The sequence below is a fragment of the Rutilus rutilus genome, assembly GCF_951802725.1.
Source record: "Rutilus rutilus genome assembly, chromosome: 15".
Lineage (NCBI taxonomy): Eukaryota > Metazoa > Chordata > Actinopteri > Cypriniformes > Leuciscidae > Rutilus > Rutilus rutilus.
The window spans coordinates 35,122,540-35,143,482 of record NC_140220.1 but is presented as its reverse complement, the minus strand read 5'-3'; the positions used below and the strand labels follow the sequence as shown (position 1 = coordinate 35,143,482).

Here is a 20,943-nt window from a genome sequence, read left to right as displayed (position 1 = left end):
TCATCGTCCAGCTCAGTTCAGTACTCATATAATGGTGTCAATGCAGGCAGATCAATATTATTGTTGAATATTAAAATAAATGTTAATTTTAATGTCCCCAACTTAGCAAGCCAAAAGCCAATGGCAACAAAGGTGAAAAAGGCGACAGTGGCAAGGAACCAAAACTCCATCAGTGGCAGAATGGAGAAAAAAACCTTGGGAGAAGCCAGGCTCAGTTGGGGCCGGTTCTCCTCTGGCCAATGAACGAACAGTATATGATTATGATCAGGCAGCATTATAGGTCAAAAAAATTTACGTTTATTTGAATGAATGAATTCTAGCATTTATTTGAATTACTTATCAATAGAGAGCGATTCGTACCTGCATCTGTTTAGCATCTCACTCTATTAGCTATGAAGCTGTGAGTTTAAGTACTTAAACTTAAATTACGTAAACCAGCAATATAACCCCCTTGTTGCTGAGAAATATAATGTAGCAAAGCTATTTAATTACTGAAAGTCACGGGGCAGCGTTGATAAGTTTCTGTGCTCCTGAATGTTTGTGTGTGTGTGAGTGACGTATGTGTGTGCTTCAATGAAAACATTAATGCATTAATGCAGACCGGTGACTTGAACTACCTGTGCATTAGATGGTGTCATTGCACACCTTTCAGCCAATCAGAATCGAGTATTCAGACAGACCATGTTATTAGCATACATGATGACTTACCACTGTCATGTTTGAGTTTCTGGTTTTTGATCATAGTGTATCCATCTCCTCCGTCCACTAGGTAAGAGGGCAGCACCACTTTATACAGCTTCTTGGGGTTGAGCGGTTCATAACGGGGCATTCGACAATCAGTGCACAGCACATTCACACTTTTAACACGGTTTCCAGGCAGTTTTGATAGATCATACACCAGCTGAAAACCTGCGGAGGAATTATAAACAGTTACATTGCTTCATCTGAATTAACGCACAAGTCATATGGACTAGATTTGTGGTCTTTTTATGTAATTTTGAGCAATGGTAACAATGGTATTCCAGTGCTCAAATTTGAAGAGTTTACAAGAAGTTCACAATGTACAGTAGTAACAATACCTGACACCTGTAGGAATTCTCCAGTGCTTCCTCCGTATCTGTGAACTGAGTGCTCAAAGGCCTGTCGCAGAGCAGATCCATTAATTTGGACCAGGTCGAATGTGCCTCCAAAAGGCAACACAGCGATCAGGTCCTCCATGGTGATGGAACCTTCAATCGAAACATGCATTAGGACTGTTTCAATATTATTTCTTATTTGCACTGGAGATTTTGAATAACCATACCATTTCTGTTTCGCTCATCAATAGGTGATCGAATGGATCCACCGTTCAGAATACAAGAGCTGACATGGTTCCACTGGGTTTCATCAGGATATTTAATATTATGATGGACCTGAAATACAAGCAAAGAGGGTAATCCTATGGGTTTAAGGGCAAGATTAACAGCAAATATATTGCTTTGTTTTACCTACAATAAAATAGCAGTTCTGTTTAAGGCTGAAAGCACACTAAATTACCATTTACTTAGATTTTCTATTTTACCTTTCCCACTGGTTCAAATTTTGCTCTTTGGGTTCTTAGTTTCAGTATTTACCTTTGAGGCCGCTGTTTGTGCTTTTAGAGCTGGGCATTTTGGTTTTAAGAGCTTTACATTTTTTATTTGACCGTTTCATGTACAAAGATTGTTTTTCAATGTGTGTGTTTTTGCACCTGATAGTAACAACTGTGTCCAGTGATCTAATCACAGGTGGTCACACAAGACAAATGTTAAAACCAGATGCAAACAGACTTGCATTCAAAACAACACATGGTTTGTCACTGCAGTGCCTTCTTAAGAATGTGTGTGAAGTTTTAGCATGTCTGGCGGGTCAGTTTTTTTTTTTATGTTACTTTATTTTAAAGCTGCATGTTACTGGCAGGGTTCTTGTTCAGCTCAGTGGTTGACTGATGAGGTAAGTAGGCGGTCCTTACAAATGTGTTGTACATGCCTTCAGATAGTTTTGGGTGATCACAAAAAGCTTTGGACTAGGGATGCACCGATACCATTTTTTCAGAACCGATCCGATCCCAAAATAATCTGAGTATCGACTGATACCGATCCGATACCAGCGCAGTTGTTTTTTTAAATCGAGTAGAATTTCTATAACTCTGTGTGTTGAACTGATACTCACTATTTTGTGTTAAACACAAACTACTAAATACAGACAACTTCATTATAAATAAAAACAACAAATCCCCAAAAAAAGAAAGATCATAATCTATGACAAAAATGCTATTGTAAACTAGATTAGTGGATAATTCAGCAGTAAAATTGACTCTGGAAAAATCACGAGTGCACAATAATTGTATAAAATCTGAATATTTAGTGATATATATATATATATTAATTATACTTTTTTTTTTTTTTTTTTTTTTTACACAAACTCATTGTTTTGCTTCAGAAGGCCTTTGTTAACCCCCCCGGAGCCGTGTGGAACACTTTTATGATGGGTGGATGCACTTTTTTGAGCTTCAAACTGATGGTTGCAATGGTTGCAATCCACTGCCATTATGAAGCTCGGAAGCGTCAGGGTGTTTATTAATATAACTCCGATTGTATTGAAAGAAGAGCATGGCTTGAGGGTGAGTAAATCATGGGGTGATTTTTCATTTTAAAATGGACTACTCCTTTAAGTACTGGTGTCCTCTACATTGGATATGTATGAAATCAATGCCCTATTCTAAAAGACCAAACAGAAATTGGTGTCATGGCGAACCCTCCAAACATTTGGTATCTCTAAAAAGCCCTGAATGTGCTCTTTACAGGCATCCAGTCTTAAAACCTAAACCTAAAAACTAAAATATAATGTCCACTACAGTGGACAAAAGTCTATTCCTTGGTTCCAGGAGATTATCACTGAATGCATTTGAAGGCGTTGAGGTTAACATTTTTGTTCATAATTTTTTGTAGAGTAAATGTAGAATTTGTCCCTTATGAAGAACAATATGCTAAATAATGTTGTCAAAAAATTCCACCAAACTTTAACAGCAAATTTATCTTTAAAATCGTAGACCTATTCACTCACCATGGCATCACAGATTAAATTTCCCAAATTACATTCACGAAATCGACATTCCTGAGTTGTTCCATTGAGATAGACAAGAGTCTGTCCTACATACTGAGAAGAGTAATTGGCCAGATTCTTCCTCCAATTGTCCACTTCAGCCTGAATGTATGGATCTAGACAAAGTCGGATCACAGGTTGACAGGTTGAAACTGACATATCAAAAGGGCAATCCACAACAGTAATGCATCACATCTGATAGGTACATTGTAGTACAGGGGTGTCCAATCCTGCTCCTGGTCGGTCAACGTCCAACCCGCTCCAACACACCACCTTGGTAGTTTCTGGGCTGCATCCGAAAACTGAAAAATGCTGCTTTCAGAGATGGCATTCAGTAGGAAGGCATCAAGGCACGTCTGAATGCAATGTTAGCTTCACTTTCTGTCTCCTAAGAGACCTTCATCTAATCGATTTTTGCAAGCAGCATAGATGTACCCTTCACTGCCTTTGATATCCCACAATCCTGTGCTTTCCATTCTGTGACAGTTGTCAAATAAAGATGGCGTCTGAAAGTTGCGGTTGGTGGTCAGTTTGTGTGTAAATGTACATTTTTGACCACCGTTTTCCACTTTTGATGTCATCTCGAGGGTCATAGCATACTTGCATATTGTCCTATTGTTAGTTTAACTGCTTCTATTGTTCTCATTTGTAAGTCGCTTTGGATAAAAGCGTCTGCTAAATGAATAAAATGTAAATAAATTTAAATTTCTAGAGAGAAATTACTATTGAAGTAATTAAATATTTGCTTAGTTTTCACCAAAGCTCTCTCTATTTTTCTGTACATCATTAAACCGTTACACTGCCTCAGAAGCTTGTCTGAAATCATTTTCGTGAGGTGCCTTCGTCCGCAAACGCTGCCTGCAAAGTCAATGCCTGATTGAGTCAGCTTCCTAAGTATTCCTAAGAGGAAGTCAGCTTCCTAAGTATTCAGACGCAGCCCTTGTAATCCTGAAGACCTTGATTAGCTGGTTCAGGTGTGTTTAACTAGGGTAGTCTAGGGCTAATCCAGGAGCAGGATTGGACATGCCTATTAGAGCAGTTTACTACAGCAGTTCCCAACTCAGTCCTGGGGACTCACCGCTCTGAACATTTTGTATGTCTCTCTTATCTGACACTCAGTTCAGTTCATGGAGCTCTTTAACACACTGATGATCTGAATCAGGTGTGTTTAACAAGGGAGACGTACCAAATGTGCAGAGCGGTGGGTCCCCAGGACTGCAGTTGAGTTGAAGTTCCAGTGAGTGTCCACATTTTCAGTGGTCCTGGTTCAGAAGTACATTTCCAGTTCATGTTCTCCAAAAGGATTTAGAAAAATTCTTCAATCAAGAGTTCTAAGACTTGATCTAAACCAACCATCTCCAAAATAAAATCACAACATTACAAACTTGAAGCAAATCCAGAAAAACAAGATATTTCTTGTATTCGGGCAGGAAGTTATCTTCCAATGAAGCACTGCAAATAAAAATAAAATAAAACAATAAGAAAACCACTGACTTGTTATCATTAATTATGAAATGATATATCTGTTGGTAAAGACCCACTCAATAACATCATCGGAAAAGCTTTGTGGGCTTTGAAGGCTGCTGCTCAACTCCTTCGTCACAAATTTTATTTTCATGTGAGCATCAAATTCTTTCTCAGAATTCAGCCATCGAGCACAGAAATTCTCCATGGTTGAATTTTTACTTCTGGAAGCCTATAGTGTCCTATATGCTGTATTGATTTACCATGTGCCTTAAATTCCCAACTTGTTTCAATGTTTAGAGTTTCCTTACCTGGTGTTACTGAGCTATTCAGAAAAATTGGGTTGCCTGAATATTTCACCACATTTCCATTTGAATCAAAAGTCACTTTTAGGAATCCCAGATATTTTCCAAATGCAAAGGCCTGGACCACAGGAACCTGACGCCCATCCTCAGAAGCGACCATGAACGGGTATGATCCTGCAGGAACCTCTGTGGATGGTGGCTTTCCTACAGAGATGAGCACACAAAATGGATGAGTAAATTATGTAAATCAAATACAGTATTGGTGTGTGCAAAAGTCTAAGGCACGTTAGATCGTTCACAAAAAATTTGTTTCAAGGTGGTTATTTATATCTTTTGCTTTAGTGCGCCGTTGGAGTTACACTTATTTAAGATGTCCTTGTTGCAATGAAATTACACATTTAAGTAATATTAAGTAACAACATGTACTTATATGGTTTGGTTTAAAATGTGTTGTATTATTTTCATGTTATCACTGTGAAGCTGCTTTAATACAGTCAGTATTGTAAAAAGCACTAGACTTGACTTGACTAGGGTTAGTTGCTTAATTGTGTATAATTTACTGTTATTATAAAGTACATGTAAGGTGTAACAAGGACTACAAAATGAAGTGATACTACACAGAATAATCAGCATTTTGGTTGTTGTAGGTAACAATCAATAGCAATGCTAACTAATATTGTTATAATTTATGTCCACCCATACTTTCAAGCACTGTGGCTTATAGATTGAAATGTGAAGATTGTTTGTTAAATTTTATGTTAACCACATGAAAAATGTGTATTCTCACTAATAACAAAAGTCTCCAGTCTCAAATATATTTTGCGGTGTAGAAATGGCTTGGGTCTCAACTTTAATATGTCTATGGGATTTTTTTTTAATAATTTTTATTTTAGCCAATCTTATCAACCAGGTGAAAGTCTTAAAAATATAAAACAGTAACAGCCATGTTAGCTGTGGCATCATTCATGCCCAAAGGACAAACATGAACAGCCAGGTATAATACTTTGGTATTATGTGGTATTAGTGGTTTATTCAGTATGAAGAGAGGCAATGGTGATGCTTGCATAGACAAGACAAAGGCTGCAACAGGGCTGAGTAAAATGCTAATGAGCATTACTTGGCAGCCTGACCAGTTTCTGGAGTAAACGGAAACTTTCATGTCAGCATTGTCCTGGTTAGCTGTTTGGGTCAAAATAAAACATAAAATGCAATTTCACCTTTAATCCATCCATTGCCCATTGTGGTCACAAAGCTCATGTGTTTTATCAATACACAGGTTAATCAAATTTAATGACAGTGGAAATAGAGGTGTATAGGCGCCACTTTGTTTGTTGTGAGATCAGCATAGCAAATTCACCGGTGCATACATAACCACTGTCATTTTTGAGGAACTGTGCATAAATACAAGATCCAAGAGACTGCAGCCCTGATCCCGGCTACTGTAATACGCAGAATTTACTCACTTAGAGCGCATTTAAGAGACTGGAAATAGAGAAATCTAATCATGAGTGGGAATAACATACATACTGTATATGGCCAGTCACAGGTGAAGCGAATATCGTTGATCATTTCCAAACAAGGCCACATATTAAGGTTTGTGTAGACAAACCATCAGCAAACCATCAGTTCTCGTAATCAGCGTGTTGGATGCAGGAATAAAGATCAGAGCGACTTTGACAAGGACCAAACTGTTATGGCAAGGCGACTGGATCAATCTCCAGATCTGCACCCTACTATTGTGCTCCGCGGAAGAAAGAAAAACATCAGCGCACTTGCACACAATAATAGGGTGCAACAGGTCTAAAGGCACACCTTAAGGTAAATGTGCTTTTCACTTATCCAATAGTGTATAATTGCAGAGAAACTGATGAGAAAATTACATAATAAGTGTAACCTGATGTTCTTGGATGATTAATAATTATACATATAACTCACGCACATCGCGGCAATTATATGATACATACCTGTGAACAAGAATGTATTGGTGTGCCCTCCAATCACAACATCCACTCCCCGAACTTTCTTTGCAATCTTTTGGTCCACTGCGAAGCCAGAATGTCCAAGGGCAATGATCTTATTAACACCCAAAGCAGTGAGCTTGTCCACTTCAAGCTGTAAAGCAGTAACCTCATCCAGAAACTGGAGATGAGGGCCTGTAAAACCGTATAAATATAGAAAAAACACCATCATATTACTGCAGGGTGTAACATAACCTGAATATCAATATATCCCCCCTAATATGTTTAAATGTGCCACCAGGCTGGTCAATCACTCTCAATTGAACGTGATCAACAGATATGGGCTGGATTAACGGAGGTAAAATGTTAGAATGTAAGAAAAGGAGATTAAAGCTTTATTTGTTGGTGCCATGGCTTTGGATAGATAGAATATATTATATATTAAAGTTTCAGTTTAATAAATAGAAATAAATGCACAGTATATCATTGTCCCAACACTCTTATATCTTTGTATTAGCCGATGATATGCTGCATGTTGCTTTATTTAAAAAACATGTAGCTGTATTGTAGTGATTTTTTATTTTGAAACTTTAATCATTTAAGTTAAGACATGCATGTTTTTGCAGATTATTAAATAGAAATAAATGCACCATCTATCATTGTCCCAACACTCTTTAAGTCTTTGAATTAACAACTTACAACTTTGAGTAAAACATCCTTGAGGGATTTAAGGCAATAGTGTTCCACGTTTTCTAAGTATACTCATCTAATTACATTTTACAGTGTATATATTGTAAATATATTTGTCAATATACGAAAAGCGCCAATTCCTTTTGTATAATTCAAGATATTCCTCTTCTCAGATTGATGACAGCAGCAACTGCTTGTCTAATATCATTGCTGATTTCTTTCCTCCTTGGCATTGTGTTAACACACCCAGACCAGCAAACTGCCCAAACTTCTGCTTTTATGGAGGTGATCACACTTGGTGATGATCAGTTAATCAAACACATTTGATTAGTAGTGCCACGTGATCCTTCAGAAGTCATTCTAATATGCTGATTTGCTGCTAATTTATTATCAATTATTATTGGTGCTCAGTTATTAAAAATGGTCTTTATTACTAATGTAACCTCCGTTCCCTGATGGAGGGAACGAGACATTGTGTAAAATGAAAGACACTAGGAGTCACACTTCGGAGACCTAAACCCATCTGATACTTCAGAAAAGGCTAATGAGAACTGGTGAGTGAAATTTGCATGCCACTCCCCCATCATACGGGTATAAAAGAGTGCCGTGAATCTACTCATTCAGGTTTGTGCTGAGGTGCAGAGACAGTGCCCCTGCCATTTCAGTGGACAGATCAGAGTTGTAGCAGGAGGGACACGTCTCGTTCCCTCCATCAGGAATGGAAGTAACATTAGTAACCAAGATGTTCCCTTTCTGTCGCTCACTTCGATGTCGAATGAGAGACATTGAGGGTCCTTTTACTAAACGCCACAACTACAGAACAAGAGCAGGTGGTTCAGATGCTAGCAGGCTTTCGCATGCCAAAATGACAAGTGCAGCTATGCTGTCTCGGAACATTCCAACGCCCAGGGTAAATAACATCAGGTCTCCCTATCAAGGGAACCTCCTTACCGCTTGGCTTTTCAAAGAAAAGATTTTGAAGTCAGTGCTAAAGCGGTCTCATAAACCCCATTAACCCCAGTGGAGTCACCACGGCTGAGGAAGCCATATGCCCCAGGAGCCTCTGAAATGATTTCAGTGGGACCGCTGTATTGTGCATGAACAGATTCAAGCAGTCCAGCCCTGACCGAGCACGCTCCTCTTTAAGACGTGTTGTCATAGCGCTAACTCCACACTGAGGAAAGAGGTGCTCTGCACAAGGGAGAGCTTGCTCTTCTCCCAGTTGACCTGAAGTCCCAATCGGGCTAGGTGCTGAAGGACCAGGTCCCTGTGTGCACATACCAACCACTGCGACTGAGCTAGAATCAGCCAATCATCGAGTTATTTGAGGATGAGCAAGACTTTCGCGAAGACGTAAGGAGACAGGGACAATCTGAAAGGCATGACTTTATACTGATATGCCTGTCCCTCAAAAGCGAACCGAGGAAACAATCTGTGCCTTCAGGTCTATCACCGCAAACCAATCTTGATGGAGAACTGAAAACCGAGAACTGCTTCTTTTTTTTCTTTTTTTTCTGCAAAGTCCTTGATAGTGTCGCTGAATAAGCCACCTTGACAAATGTGGGTGTTGAGAAAGTGTACTTTCTTGGCATCCACAGTACTGGACCACAATGCTGGACATCGCCTGGTCGAGAGCCTGTGCCGTGGCCTACATCGCTCGTAGAGCAAAGTCAGTCCCCAAACCCAGTTCTTGCATCAATCCCGGCTCAGAACTTCCCTTATGTAGACCATTTACTGCCCTGGAACTGCAGGATGGCCATGGCACATGGCATGCAAGGCGGGGGCAGCCTGTCCAGCGGCATTGTAATCCTTCGTCGTTAGAGAGGAAGTAAACCTATAGACCCTGGATGGGAGTCCAGGACGATTCCACCAGGGGGGCGGCGATTTGCGGGCATAAATGCACCGCAATCACACTCCACCTGAGGAACCTCCATATACCCCCTGGCTGCCCCACCATCGAGGGTAGAGAGGATGGAAGAGTCTACAAGGTGGAACCGGGCAGTAAGAAGCGCCCTCCATGACTTGTGAGCTCTTCATGCATTTCCGGGAAGAAAGGAACTAGGGGCGAAACAAAGCTGTCTACGGTGCTCAGAGCCCAGAAACCAGTCATCCAACCACGAATGCTTGGGACAGGGTGGAGGATTCCACTCCAACCCTAAGTTAGCGGAGGACCGGGCAAGCATGGCTGCCAACTCAGCATCGGGCTGGACCATCGCACCCAAAGGTGGGAGTCTAGCCGAGCCCTCAGCGTCGGAAGGCATTAGCCCATCCCCCGTTGCTGCGATCAATAATTTACCCTGATCTGGAGCCCAAAATGCAAAGTCAGCTGCAACATACGATGCAACGTCAAGCTCAAAAGGGAACTATGTCAGACGCAATGTGCAAGACATGGAATTTGAGGTTTGCTGGGATTTTCACGGCAGAAAAGCTCTCATTGTTGCTCTCTAATAACCCTGAACGCTCGCTGCCGTGGCCTCATGCATTGCAGAAGGACCAGGACAGGGAGCGGCTAAGGTGACTCTTTTTATTAGAAAAGAGATGAAAACTTTGAAAACTTGGTCACGGTCACGGCATGGTCATGCTCTTGCAGTGAAAACAGAAACCATTCACAAACGCTGCCTCAGCGTGTACGCCTCAAGCACGTAAGACAGAGATTGTGGCCATCCGAGGACGAAAGATATCAACCGTACCCATCTTTAAAAGATGCTCTTCGTCTGTGCATGCTCTTTTAGAGAAACTCACTCTTTTATAGAGAGACTCTCTTGACAGAGAATATTCTCTTTCTAGTTGCTCATTAATGCACCCAAAGGAAACTCTCTCGCACTCATCCGTGCGTATGGTAGAGAGAGACATTGAAATGTGTATTCAACAAAGCTTCTAGAGAGGTGAATAACACAGACGAAGAAGAACAAATCTGTATGAGTAGATGCACGCCACTTCTTTATATCCATATGACGGGGGAGTGGCATGCAAATTAAATTGAATTAAATAGAAAACAGTTATTTTGAATTTCACAATATTACTGCTTTTACTGTATTTAATAAATGCAGCCTTGGTGATCAATAATAGACTTCTTTGAAAAACATAAAAATATCTTTATTATTCCAAAATGTTGACCAGTAGTGTAAACCATTCTGAAATAGGGGGTTTCATAACCCTTTAACTCTAGACTACAGACTCATCTTTTTAACCAATTCATTACATTCCTCAACTCATAGTTACACTGCATTAGTCAGGTCTGCCCATCATCTTGCTTGCTCACTGGGAAACTAAAGGACTACAGAATAACATTCTAGCAGCTCCCTGATAAAATAAATAAATAATACTTTTACTTGTACTCTTGTACCACAAAACCACATTTTTATAATGACACAAAGCTGCTTTGAAATGTTGTGTATTGTAAAACATGCTATACAAATAAACCTGACTTAAATTACTTCTTAATTCAGCACCTTTGGGCATGACAGTTCCTGTAGCAACCAAATTACGTAAAGAAAATATATTTCCATATATTTATGATCAATATTTTAAATTGTTTAATGCAATGAAAGATATACAGAATAACATTGTGTTAATATATCACAATATATTAAATAATACATAAGGAATTGCAGCTTTTCATTATTGAAAAAATGTGGTGATATACAGTATCATATAACTCACATGAATGCATATTACAATAACATAGTATATGTTATTGTAATATGCATTCATGTGAGTTATTTTCACGCAACTGAGTTATGTTTCTGCTACAAAAAGTTTGTGAAGAAAGTTGTACTGGTATTACTTAAGGGTGCATGTTGAAAATTAATTGAGTTCAAAATTTTCACAATTCTGATGCAAATAGTTGGATAAACTAGTTGACCTAAACCAAGGCAGTATTTTTTACAGTGTGTGGAAACTGATAGACTTAAATATCTCAAGCATGTTTTACACAAAGTTGTAAGTTGTTAATACAAAGACACACAAAAGAGTGTTGGGACAATGATAGACCACTTCGTTTGAAGTCACCATTACTGTGATCAGTGTTTGTTTTAGTTTTGACCCTTGACTTTTTTAATGTTATTTTTTCTCTGGTTGCTGTAACTGTGTGTAAGGCACATTTGCCATGGCAAAGAAAAGGAAATGTCTATGAATTTTGAGTATTTTGAACAACTAATTTGTGTTTGACCAATCAGACTTTACATGTTTTCAACATGCAACCTTAAGTAATACCAACACAACTTTCCTCGTGAATGCAACTCAGATACCTTGAGTAGTAGAAACATAACTCAATTGAGTGAAAAAACTTGAATACACATTATATACTAATCTGTAACATTTTTAAATAAATGAAAAGTGTAAATAAATGAATAACTGAGTGTAATAAAGTATCTTACCTGGTTGAGACAAAGCAGGGGTCTCCACTGATGTGTAGCCAACAACACCTATTTTCTCCGAGTTAACAGTGAAGATTTTAAATGGGAAAAAGTAGCCGCTGATCTGAGAAGCAATTGTCTGATCGGCTTTAATATTTGCGCTGAGAACAGTGCAGTTCACTTTCTGAAGAAAAGGTTTCACGAGGCCATCCACTCCATTGTCAAACTCATGATTTCCTAAGGCCTAAAGCATCATACACAAAAACAATTTTTATGCAGTAAAATGTCATATACAGTCAAACCAAAAATTATTGAGACACCAGATATAATTTGATGTTTTTTTACTAGTGGGTGCAGGACACTCAGCTTGTGCTGAGGCACTGCGGAAATTTGGATCACGGGGTTCCCAGATGGAGCTCGCTGATGAGTTTGAGTGAGATTATTTAAAAATCATACAATGTGATTTTCTGGATTTTTGTTTTAGATTCCGTCTCTCACAGTTGAAGTGTACCTATGATTAAAATTACAGACCTCTACATGCTTTGTAAGTAGGAAAACCTGCAAAATCGGCAGTGTATCAAATACTTGTTCTCCCCACTGTATATATATATATATATTATTTTCCTAGCTACCCTAAGTCTGGTTAGAAAGTTGAAGGACACTTATGCTAGATCAGCCCTAGAGCTGGAGACGCTCCCCTTATCTAGGGTCCCTTGTTAGAGTGCCTAGCCTCCACAATGTTTCAAAACACTGTGTAGATCCAGGATTGAGAAGAGTTACTCCCCTTGTTTTATAAGTTCTGAGTTATGAGTTATGAGTTCTACTCTCCAGGATGCTCTCTCTCTATGTTCGGTTTCACTATTGGTTTTTATGAGAGACTCTGTTTATGAAAACAGACAGGTTGTTGGCAAGACTAGGTCAGTAGATTTGATCAGGTCAGCCTCCCTGGTGGCATGTGGGGTTGACTCTATGTCCCCCTCAGAAAGTGACTGGACGGGACTCCTTTCGGACCCCCTGGCCATATTCCCCTAAAGGAACCCCTTCCATGGAAGCTGTTGGTTTCAAGCCCTTGAGCAGCCTTGGTAGGCTTTTCCTTGTCTGGAGGCCTCTTTGAGGCTTATAGCTTAGGCAGTGGCCGTAGGGAATAAAGTCACTGACAGCCTGTATGTGACCCGAAGAGGGAGTGTATTCTTGCCATTTCAGACGTTTGCCATAGCGCCATCGACGTAGTGCGAGTTCCCTTTACTGTATGTAAGTGAGGATAGCAAAATAAAGTAAATATTATACCCAAAAAATCTTCATACAGTGGACTACCAGTAAAAAAAATAAAAACATTAATTCACAAATTATTCAGACACTTTGACCAGAGCATGTTTTGCTTAAGTGTTTTTTCTTTAATTGCTAATGCAACCTTTTTACACCACAGACTGAACAAAATTAAGCATTGTTTGGTAATCGGTTGACCTAAACTGGTATTATCTAATAGTGTAGTTAAATTTAACAGCTGACAGCTATTCAACCTTATTCATCTGTGAGACAGTCTAACAGAAGGATGGCCAAAACCAGTGAAATGTCAACTGATTTGATAACTCTAATTTCTTGTCATATTTTATTACCATTTTCTAAACTATAGCGAATAAACTGTGATAATGTGAGAAATGTTGAAAGTGTCTGAATACATTTTGGTTTGACTGTATGTCATGAACATAACATCAGCTTAAGGCACAGGTTAGTATTTATATTTTTGTACGATTTGTATGCGTGCACCAGTAATTAAAACTATTTTTGACCTTTTTAAATTGTTCTGTTTATTCTTATTGTGTTGTGTGATCATAGTGTGTTTGTTATCCTGATGGTGTTTTGTCTTCATTTGGTAAGATTTCAGGTATTTGCCCTGTCACTTTTGGACCATTACCATTAAATAAAAGACACATTTGAAATGACATAATAGTAAATTCAGAAGATTGTATTCCTGAGTTGTAAAAACATGGCAAGTTTTACTCTATATTTCCAATTTAATTTTCCAAAAGAATACAAAAGAACTGTGTTTTTCAATCCTGCAAAATTTGTACAAATCATGCATCCCTGGTACTACTGATTTTTAAACTTAGAAATTTCACTGTAAATTCTTTCCAATGTATGCATTTAAATTTGGGCATATGTATAAGTTCTATAATTCTGCTCTATCAAAAATATAAGTCCAAAATGATCTTCTTTTTTTGGCCATCAAACACTCTGTTTGATGCACTCTTCATCTACAGCACTTTAAATGAATCATAGAATGAGAACAGAAGAATTCACCCAACCATATCTAAACTTTCTTTGACAGTGGGTGATTCGGGAATCTACATTTGGGAAACACCTTTTCTGTTTATGTTCCACAAGTTTGAATCCCACTACACCTGAACAGGTGCTCTGTCCACTGTAATGAAGACTCCAGTGGCTCATGGGCACCTGTCCAGTACGTCCTGTCCACTTCTGCTCTACATTTCGTCAATAATAATATGAGGAAAATATCCCTTTGGCACCTATGGTGATGGAAAACCTGTCAACACTTTTGATGCCTGAATGAATCATGAGTCACTGTGATGAGCAACAAACTAAAGTTTTATTTTATGTCTGAATACTAGAATGGTTCCTGTAATCTGTCCACTGTGTTCAAAAAATAACTGGAACTAATTTTACACGAATAGAACACACTTTTACAAGATGTTGCATTTGGCCCTGTGACCTGTATACAGTTGCGATCAAAATTATTCAACCCCCTTGACCTGAAAGACATTTTGCTGCCGAGAACAACGTTTTACGAAAACAATTCAACAAAGGCATCAGTAAACTATTATAGAACGTTTATTTATACACATTTGAGGGATTCAGAGAATGTAAAGTTGATGAAAAATGATAAAAAAAATCTAATTGGCTCTAAACATTCATGTAGAAATGATTCAACCCCCAAGTCAAATTTTGTGCAAAATCTTTTATTCTTTATAACCTCCAATAAAAGCTGCCTATAAGTGCTTACGAGCTTCTGTCAGCTCTCTACTGCAATCTTGGCCCATTCCTCATTTTAAAAGGCTTCCAGATCACTGATAATCTTTGGTTTTCACGTTACCACTGCTTTCTTCATATTTCCACCAAATATTTTCATTGACATTTACAGGCCACTCAAGAACATTCTATGACTGATCCCTGAACCAAGCTTAAGTAGATTTGGGATGGCTGTCCTGCAGGAAAGTGCATTGATCATCAAGCTTCAGTCCCTGCACCAAAGGCATCACCATCTTTGCCAAAATGGCTTGATACTTCATAGAATTCATGATGTCCTTCATACAGTCAAGATTTTCACTTCCTGCGACAGCACATTTGAAACTTACGAATAAGGCTGCCGGCTGTGTCTTTAGAAACTTGTAGTGTTTTGAAAATCTTGTAGCCATATACTTTCTAATGTAATAAAACAATTTGTTCTCTATAGCTTTTGTGAGAGCTCTTTTGACTTGGCCGTTTTTGCAACTCAACTTTAGCAAATGCCTGGGTTAAATGTATCTATGTGTAACTAACAACTCAAGCTAATTCAGGTTTGTTATAGAGTTTCCAAAGGCTTAACTGTGTTTTGACACAAATTTTGTACCATACCAAGCAAATAAGAGTTGAATAGGGGTTGAATAATTTTGATTGCAACTGTACAAGATTGTATAGTGAGTTTGTTTAAATATATTAAATAAAGTATTTGTAAAAAGTTTGGAAACATTACATTTTTAAAATCCTTTTTAAAAAGTTTTCAATGCTCGCCAAGGCTGAATCAATTTAATTAATCAAAAATACAGTAAAACAGTTATATTGCAAAATAAAATAAAAAACTATTTTATTTGAATATACAGTATTTTAAAATCTTCAGTGTCATATGATCCTTCAGAAATCATTCTAATATGCTGATCTGATGCTCAAGAAACATTTATTATTTTTTTATTAATGTTGATAACAGTACTGCTCAACATTTTTGTGAAAATGGTGATAGTTTCTTCGGGATTCTTTGATGAACACTTTTGACATTTTTTTGTGTGAAATTACAGTATATTCCAGATGAATAATTGCATGACACAGTATTTCACAGTAATTCCACAGTAGGACTTTGCATCTAACTGCACTCTTGAAAATTTCTTGTAAAATCTACAATATCATACTGTATTTCTACAGTGCATATGAACTATGAAGGTACCCAGCATGCAGTGTGGCATGAACAGATTACGCTGTGGAGTTTATTGATTCTTGTTGTTTTTATTTTTGGAAACTTATTAACTTATTTTTGGTTCACTTTTAGCAGTTTGTGTTGTTTGTTTATTTTGGAATGTCCAGAATTTATTTTAACACTAATAATAGTATAGTTTGACTTAATATCAGCCAGTTAGCTTATTTAATTTTCATTGTTTTAACAAATGTTTTCATTTGTCACACTTCTGACTAGGCTAGATCAGAAATTTAATATGAATATACAAGGTCTAAGATCCCAAACTAATGAAACAATAATCACCATTTCAGTGACTTACAAGATACTAAACAATATAATTTCTTACAGTGGCATGACAACTTAATATTGTGATTTTACAGTAAAACAAGAGCAGTAAATTACTGTGATGTCAGCATAATGTTGCTGTTGATTAACAGTAATTTGACCCATCAGTTTAATTGATAAATAAAAGTATTAATTCCTCTCTTTTTTTAAAAGGGGACATATCATTAAAGTCCCTGGTGCATCTACCAACCCAGAAAACGTGAAAAGTGACAACCCAGTAACTTTGTTTGGTCAAGCCTTTCTCTCCAAGCATGTCAAAAATGAGCTGATCAGATTTTCCACCCACAGCGCTGCCATTTGGTTTTCGCATGTGACAACAGTGTAACCAGTTCTAACGCAATGGCAACAGTTCGAGCAAAGCATGCAAACTGTTCTGTCATTGGCTGCACAGACTAGCACTAAACACTATTTGACCAAAAAATGTCACAGCTGTCTTATAAAGACTTCAGAGAACTCTGTCAACTTGTGTTAAAGTTAAACACGACATGCAATGTGGACATAATATAACTCCACAACAACTACATAAATGTATCCACTAACCAATCAGAAACGTCCAGGTGCGTCTAAAAGTTGCATCCTCTTCCTGAGTCTCTCCGTAAGGCTTCACACCACTACTGGTTATTAATGAGATTTTGGATGAGTGACACACAAAAAAAAAAATGTAACTGAATTTTTGTGCTGAAATTTCCCAGACACATTCTGGGGACACCATAGATTTATATTACATCTTGTGAAAAGGGGCATAATATGTCACCTTTGAATCTTACGTTGAATGTAAATGTTTGAATGACATCATTGTTTCTATTAAAATGTTAAGCAGCAAAAACTGTTTTCAACATTGATAATGATAATAATGAATGTTTCTTGAGCAGCAAAATCAGCATATTAGAATGATTTCTGAAGGATCATGTGACACTAAAGGCTGGAGTAGGGAGTGGGGACGGTTGCTACACTTTTTGCAGTTCCTAGAGTTTCTCAGAGACTGTTTGTATTGGAAAGCCAAAATTTGTTGCACAAATGCTGCAACAAAACATGCTGCAACATGTGTGCATATGATAATATACATACAATTTACACTTGAATGGAAAATTTTTACAACCGACCCCCGTCCACGGGGCAGTTGCAACATTCATTAAAATTACAATTAAATTGGCTGTATAAAGACAAAGACTAGTAAAAGGACTAACAAGTAACAACCAGGTTTTGGTCAATTATTACAATACATTTGATCTACAATTTTTTTTTTTATCAAAATCAACACTGTGTAACAGTGACAGAATGCTGGACCTAAAAAAGAAGATGAATATTGTGTCCAGTAACGTCCCACCTATAAACTTTAAAGGGCAGAAGGAAGAAAGTTTTATTTTTATTTTCCAGGGTGGAAACGCCTGAAAAGATATGAAGAGTTCAGATGCAAAAGCCTCTAAGTGCCATCTGACATTTTCTTCTAGAATGATCATTTTTATCAAGCTCGTATATTTAAGTTCAGTAATTTCACTTAAATGGCAATGCAAATTACCTATTAATTGTCATTTAAGTGAAATTACTGAACTTAAATATACGAGCTTGATAAAAATGATCATTCTAGAAGAAAATGTCAGATGGCACTTAGGCTTTTGCATCTGAACTCTTCATATGTGGAGTTTATTAACATCTGCCACTGCACTGCCTGTGATGACCTCGCCATAATGAAGGGATTTTGACGATGAGATATGATTAGTTGGTTTCATTTTCATGGACTTTTAGTTTGTATTCCTCAGCTCCTGTTTCCTTTGATCTAGTTCCCCGCCATTATCTGTTGTCATGGAGTTTAATTCCACAAGCACAGCTGTCTTCATTTAGTTCATTATCTCTATGTATTAAGCCCCTCAGTTTCTTTCAGTCCTTTTCCAGTATTGTTTGTGTTATGTTTGATACATTCTGTCCCATACTGTTTGGAAGCTATACTTCTGTTTATTAAATATCTACTTTATTTTGTAAATCTAACCATCTTCATCTTCATTGGACCAGAAGCGTGACACACTGAAATATAATAATGCTTCTAAGAACTTCTGTAAAAGCTTACAGAACTGTGTGTTTAAAGGGTTAGCTCACCCATAAACAAATTTTCTGTCATTAATTACTCACCCTCGTGTCGTTCCAAACCCGTAAGACCTTCGTTCATCTTCGGAACACAAATTAAGATATTTTTCATGAAATTGGAAAGCTTTCTGTCCCTCCATTGACTGCAACATTATTACCATTTTCAAGGCCCAGAAAGGTAGTAAAGACATCATTAAAATGTTCCATACAGTGGTTCAACCTTAATGTTATAAAGCGACGAGAATACTTTTTGTGCGCAAAAAACAAAACAAAAATAGCGACGAACTTATGGGTTTGGGACGACATGAGGGTCAAGTCAAGTCCCAATAATGCAACAGTTTGTTTCTAGAAGAAAATAGCCTCACAGTCCAGCTTAAGTAAGTTCAGTGATGGTTAATTTTTGTTGTAAAAAAGTTATTAATTTAGTTCATAATAAATATATATATATATATATATATATATATATATATATATATATATATATATATATATATATATATATATATATATATATATATATATATATATATATATATATATATATATACACACACACTCTGGATAAAACAGTGATGTCATCGTCCAGCTCAGTTCAGTTCTCATATAATGGTGTCAATGCAGGCAGATCAATAATATTGTTGAATATTAAATGTCCCCAACTAAGCAAGCCAAAAGCCAAAGGTGACAGTGGTAATTCATTAACAGGGTGAGTAATTAATGACAGAAATTCCATTTTTTGGTGAACTAACCCTTTAAGTGCATGTTGGAATATAATCTTATATATATATATATTTTTTTTTTTTTTGCAAGGTTATGTGGCAAATGGCAAAGTATTTTGCATCAGACCTCAGAGTCCTGCCTTTATGCTTCACTATATTTGCTGTTAACAATAGAACAGAGGGATACCCCTATTCTGCATGTCTTCTCTTGTGGCATACTGAAAACACACAAAAAAAATAAAACTGATTGAAATGACCTGACTTCACAACGCTTTATGAAAACAGATTAGACAGCATGTAAAAAAATACTTTTTTAACTTTAAAAAAAAAATTTGCAGAAGGAATGGTTACATGTGAATGTATTTTACTAGGAAGGAAGAGGGGTTAATAGTGCATTGTGTGTAACATAAATATTATCTCTCTCTAGCTCATTCCTGATTGGAGTTCAACCATCCCCACTCTCCACTAATGATGCTGAAAATTTAGCTTTGTAATCACAGCAATGAATTACATGTTTATATGTATTAAAATAGAAAACAATCATTTTAAATTGTTATAATATTTTACAATATTTCCGTTTTTACTGTTTTCTATTTATTTTATTAATTAAATGCAGCCTTGCATTTACTTTTTTTACGGCATCCTCAATTGCATACTTTTTAAATTGTTGCTCCATGCACAAGGACACACACACAGGACAATGTAAAATATTTTAACTTTCAAAAAGCGCATCAAGCGTTATTGTCTTAGTCCAGACGTTTTCAATTATTTAACTACAAACCCATTACCTTTCGTGAACCCGATTATTAATGTGCGCATAATATTCTTACCATCGCATCGTATCCGAGTTTATTCATGAAATGCGCCGCTTCTTCGCCTTTGTAAAAGTTAAACCAGACGGTCCCTTGAAACTGATCCCCCGCGTCCAGCAGCAGAACATTTTTCTCCTTGGTACGAACTTCCTTGATTTTCGTAAATCTCCGTGCAACTCCAGCGAAACAAGGCGCTTTACTGCATTTGCCCGAGTCTTCGTTGGTCTCCTCCACGCGTGCGTGGACATCATTCGTGTGGAGTAAAGTCAGCTCAAATTCTGTCCTGCAAATGTGACAGTGAATCCAAATGAAAAATAATGACCTGAGCCACTGCATCATCCTCATCTTCTCTGCCTTCGCTCAGTTCGCTGTACTGAGAGTCTAATCAGTGGCTTTCAGCGGGCTTCAGTCTGGAGGCGGGGTTAGTGGTCAGCACCGAGGATGTTCTATTTAAGAGAAAATGACATGCAGTCCTACACAGTCAATTCCACAGTGTTAAATCAACACTGCTCAGAGCAAATATGGTCCCACTCTACAGAGTGTTAAAGTAACACTAAAGCGGTGTTAAAGTTAATGAGATAATTAAGTGATTAATTTAGTGATGATTGAGCATTATTGAAGACACCTGATGTTAACAAGCAGAATCACTGAAGGAGAAAATCATAAATTGTAAGTTACCATTATGGCGATGGGTGTTTGCTTTAGTTGGGCTCTAGACCCTTATATGATTACTTTAAATTTTACTGTTGTTTGACTGCTGTTATTGATTTATAACAGTTAAATGAACAAAGTAAAGTGTGATCTGATAGTGTTGGTTATGTTTTGACATAATCATGCTGTGATCTGAAAAAAGAAACTTATT

The 20,943-nt window shown here is 37.4% G+C and overlaps 1 protein-coding gene across 1 annotated transcript in view; it reads right to left on the bottom strand.

Annotated features, from left to right (window-relative positions):
• The window catches only part of nt5e (5'-nucleotidase, ecto (CD73)), a 22,690-nt gene extending 2,092 nt beyond the window's left edge, over window positions 1-20,598 (bottom strand). Inside the window, exons 1-8 of the mRNA XM_084432422.1 lie at window positions 20,100-20,598; window positions 11,920-12,142; window positions 6,857-7,045; window positions 4,899-5,096; window positions 3,085-3,239; window positions 1,304-1,412; window positions 1,080-1,229; window positions 709-909 (exon numbers count right to left, since the gene is read on the bottom strand). Coding sequence (XP_084288548.1) covers window positions 709-909; window positions 1,080-1,229; window positions 1,304-1,412; window positions 3,085-3,239; window positions 4,899-5,096; window positions 6,857-7,045; window positions 11,920-12,142; window positions 20,100-20,426 — 1,552 coding nt within the window. The 5' untranslated portion in view covers window positions 20,427-20,598. The remainder of the gene's footprint in view (window positions 1-708; window positions 910-1,079; window positions 1,230-1,303; window positions 1,413-3,084; window positions 3,240-4,898; window positions 5,097-6,856; window positions 7,046-11,919; window positions 12,143-20,099) is intronic.
• Window positions 20,599-20,943: the final 345 nt, after the last annotated feature.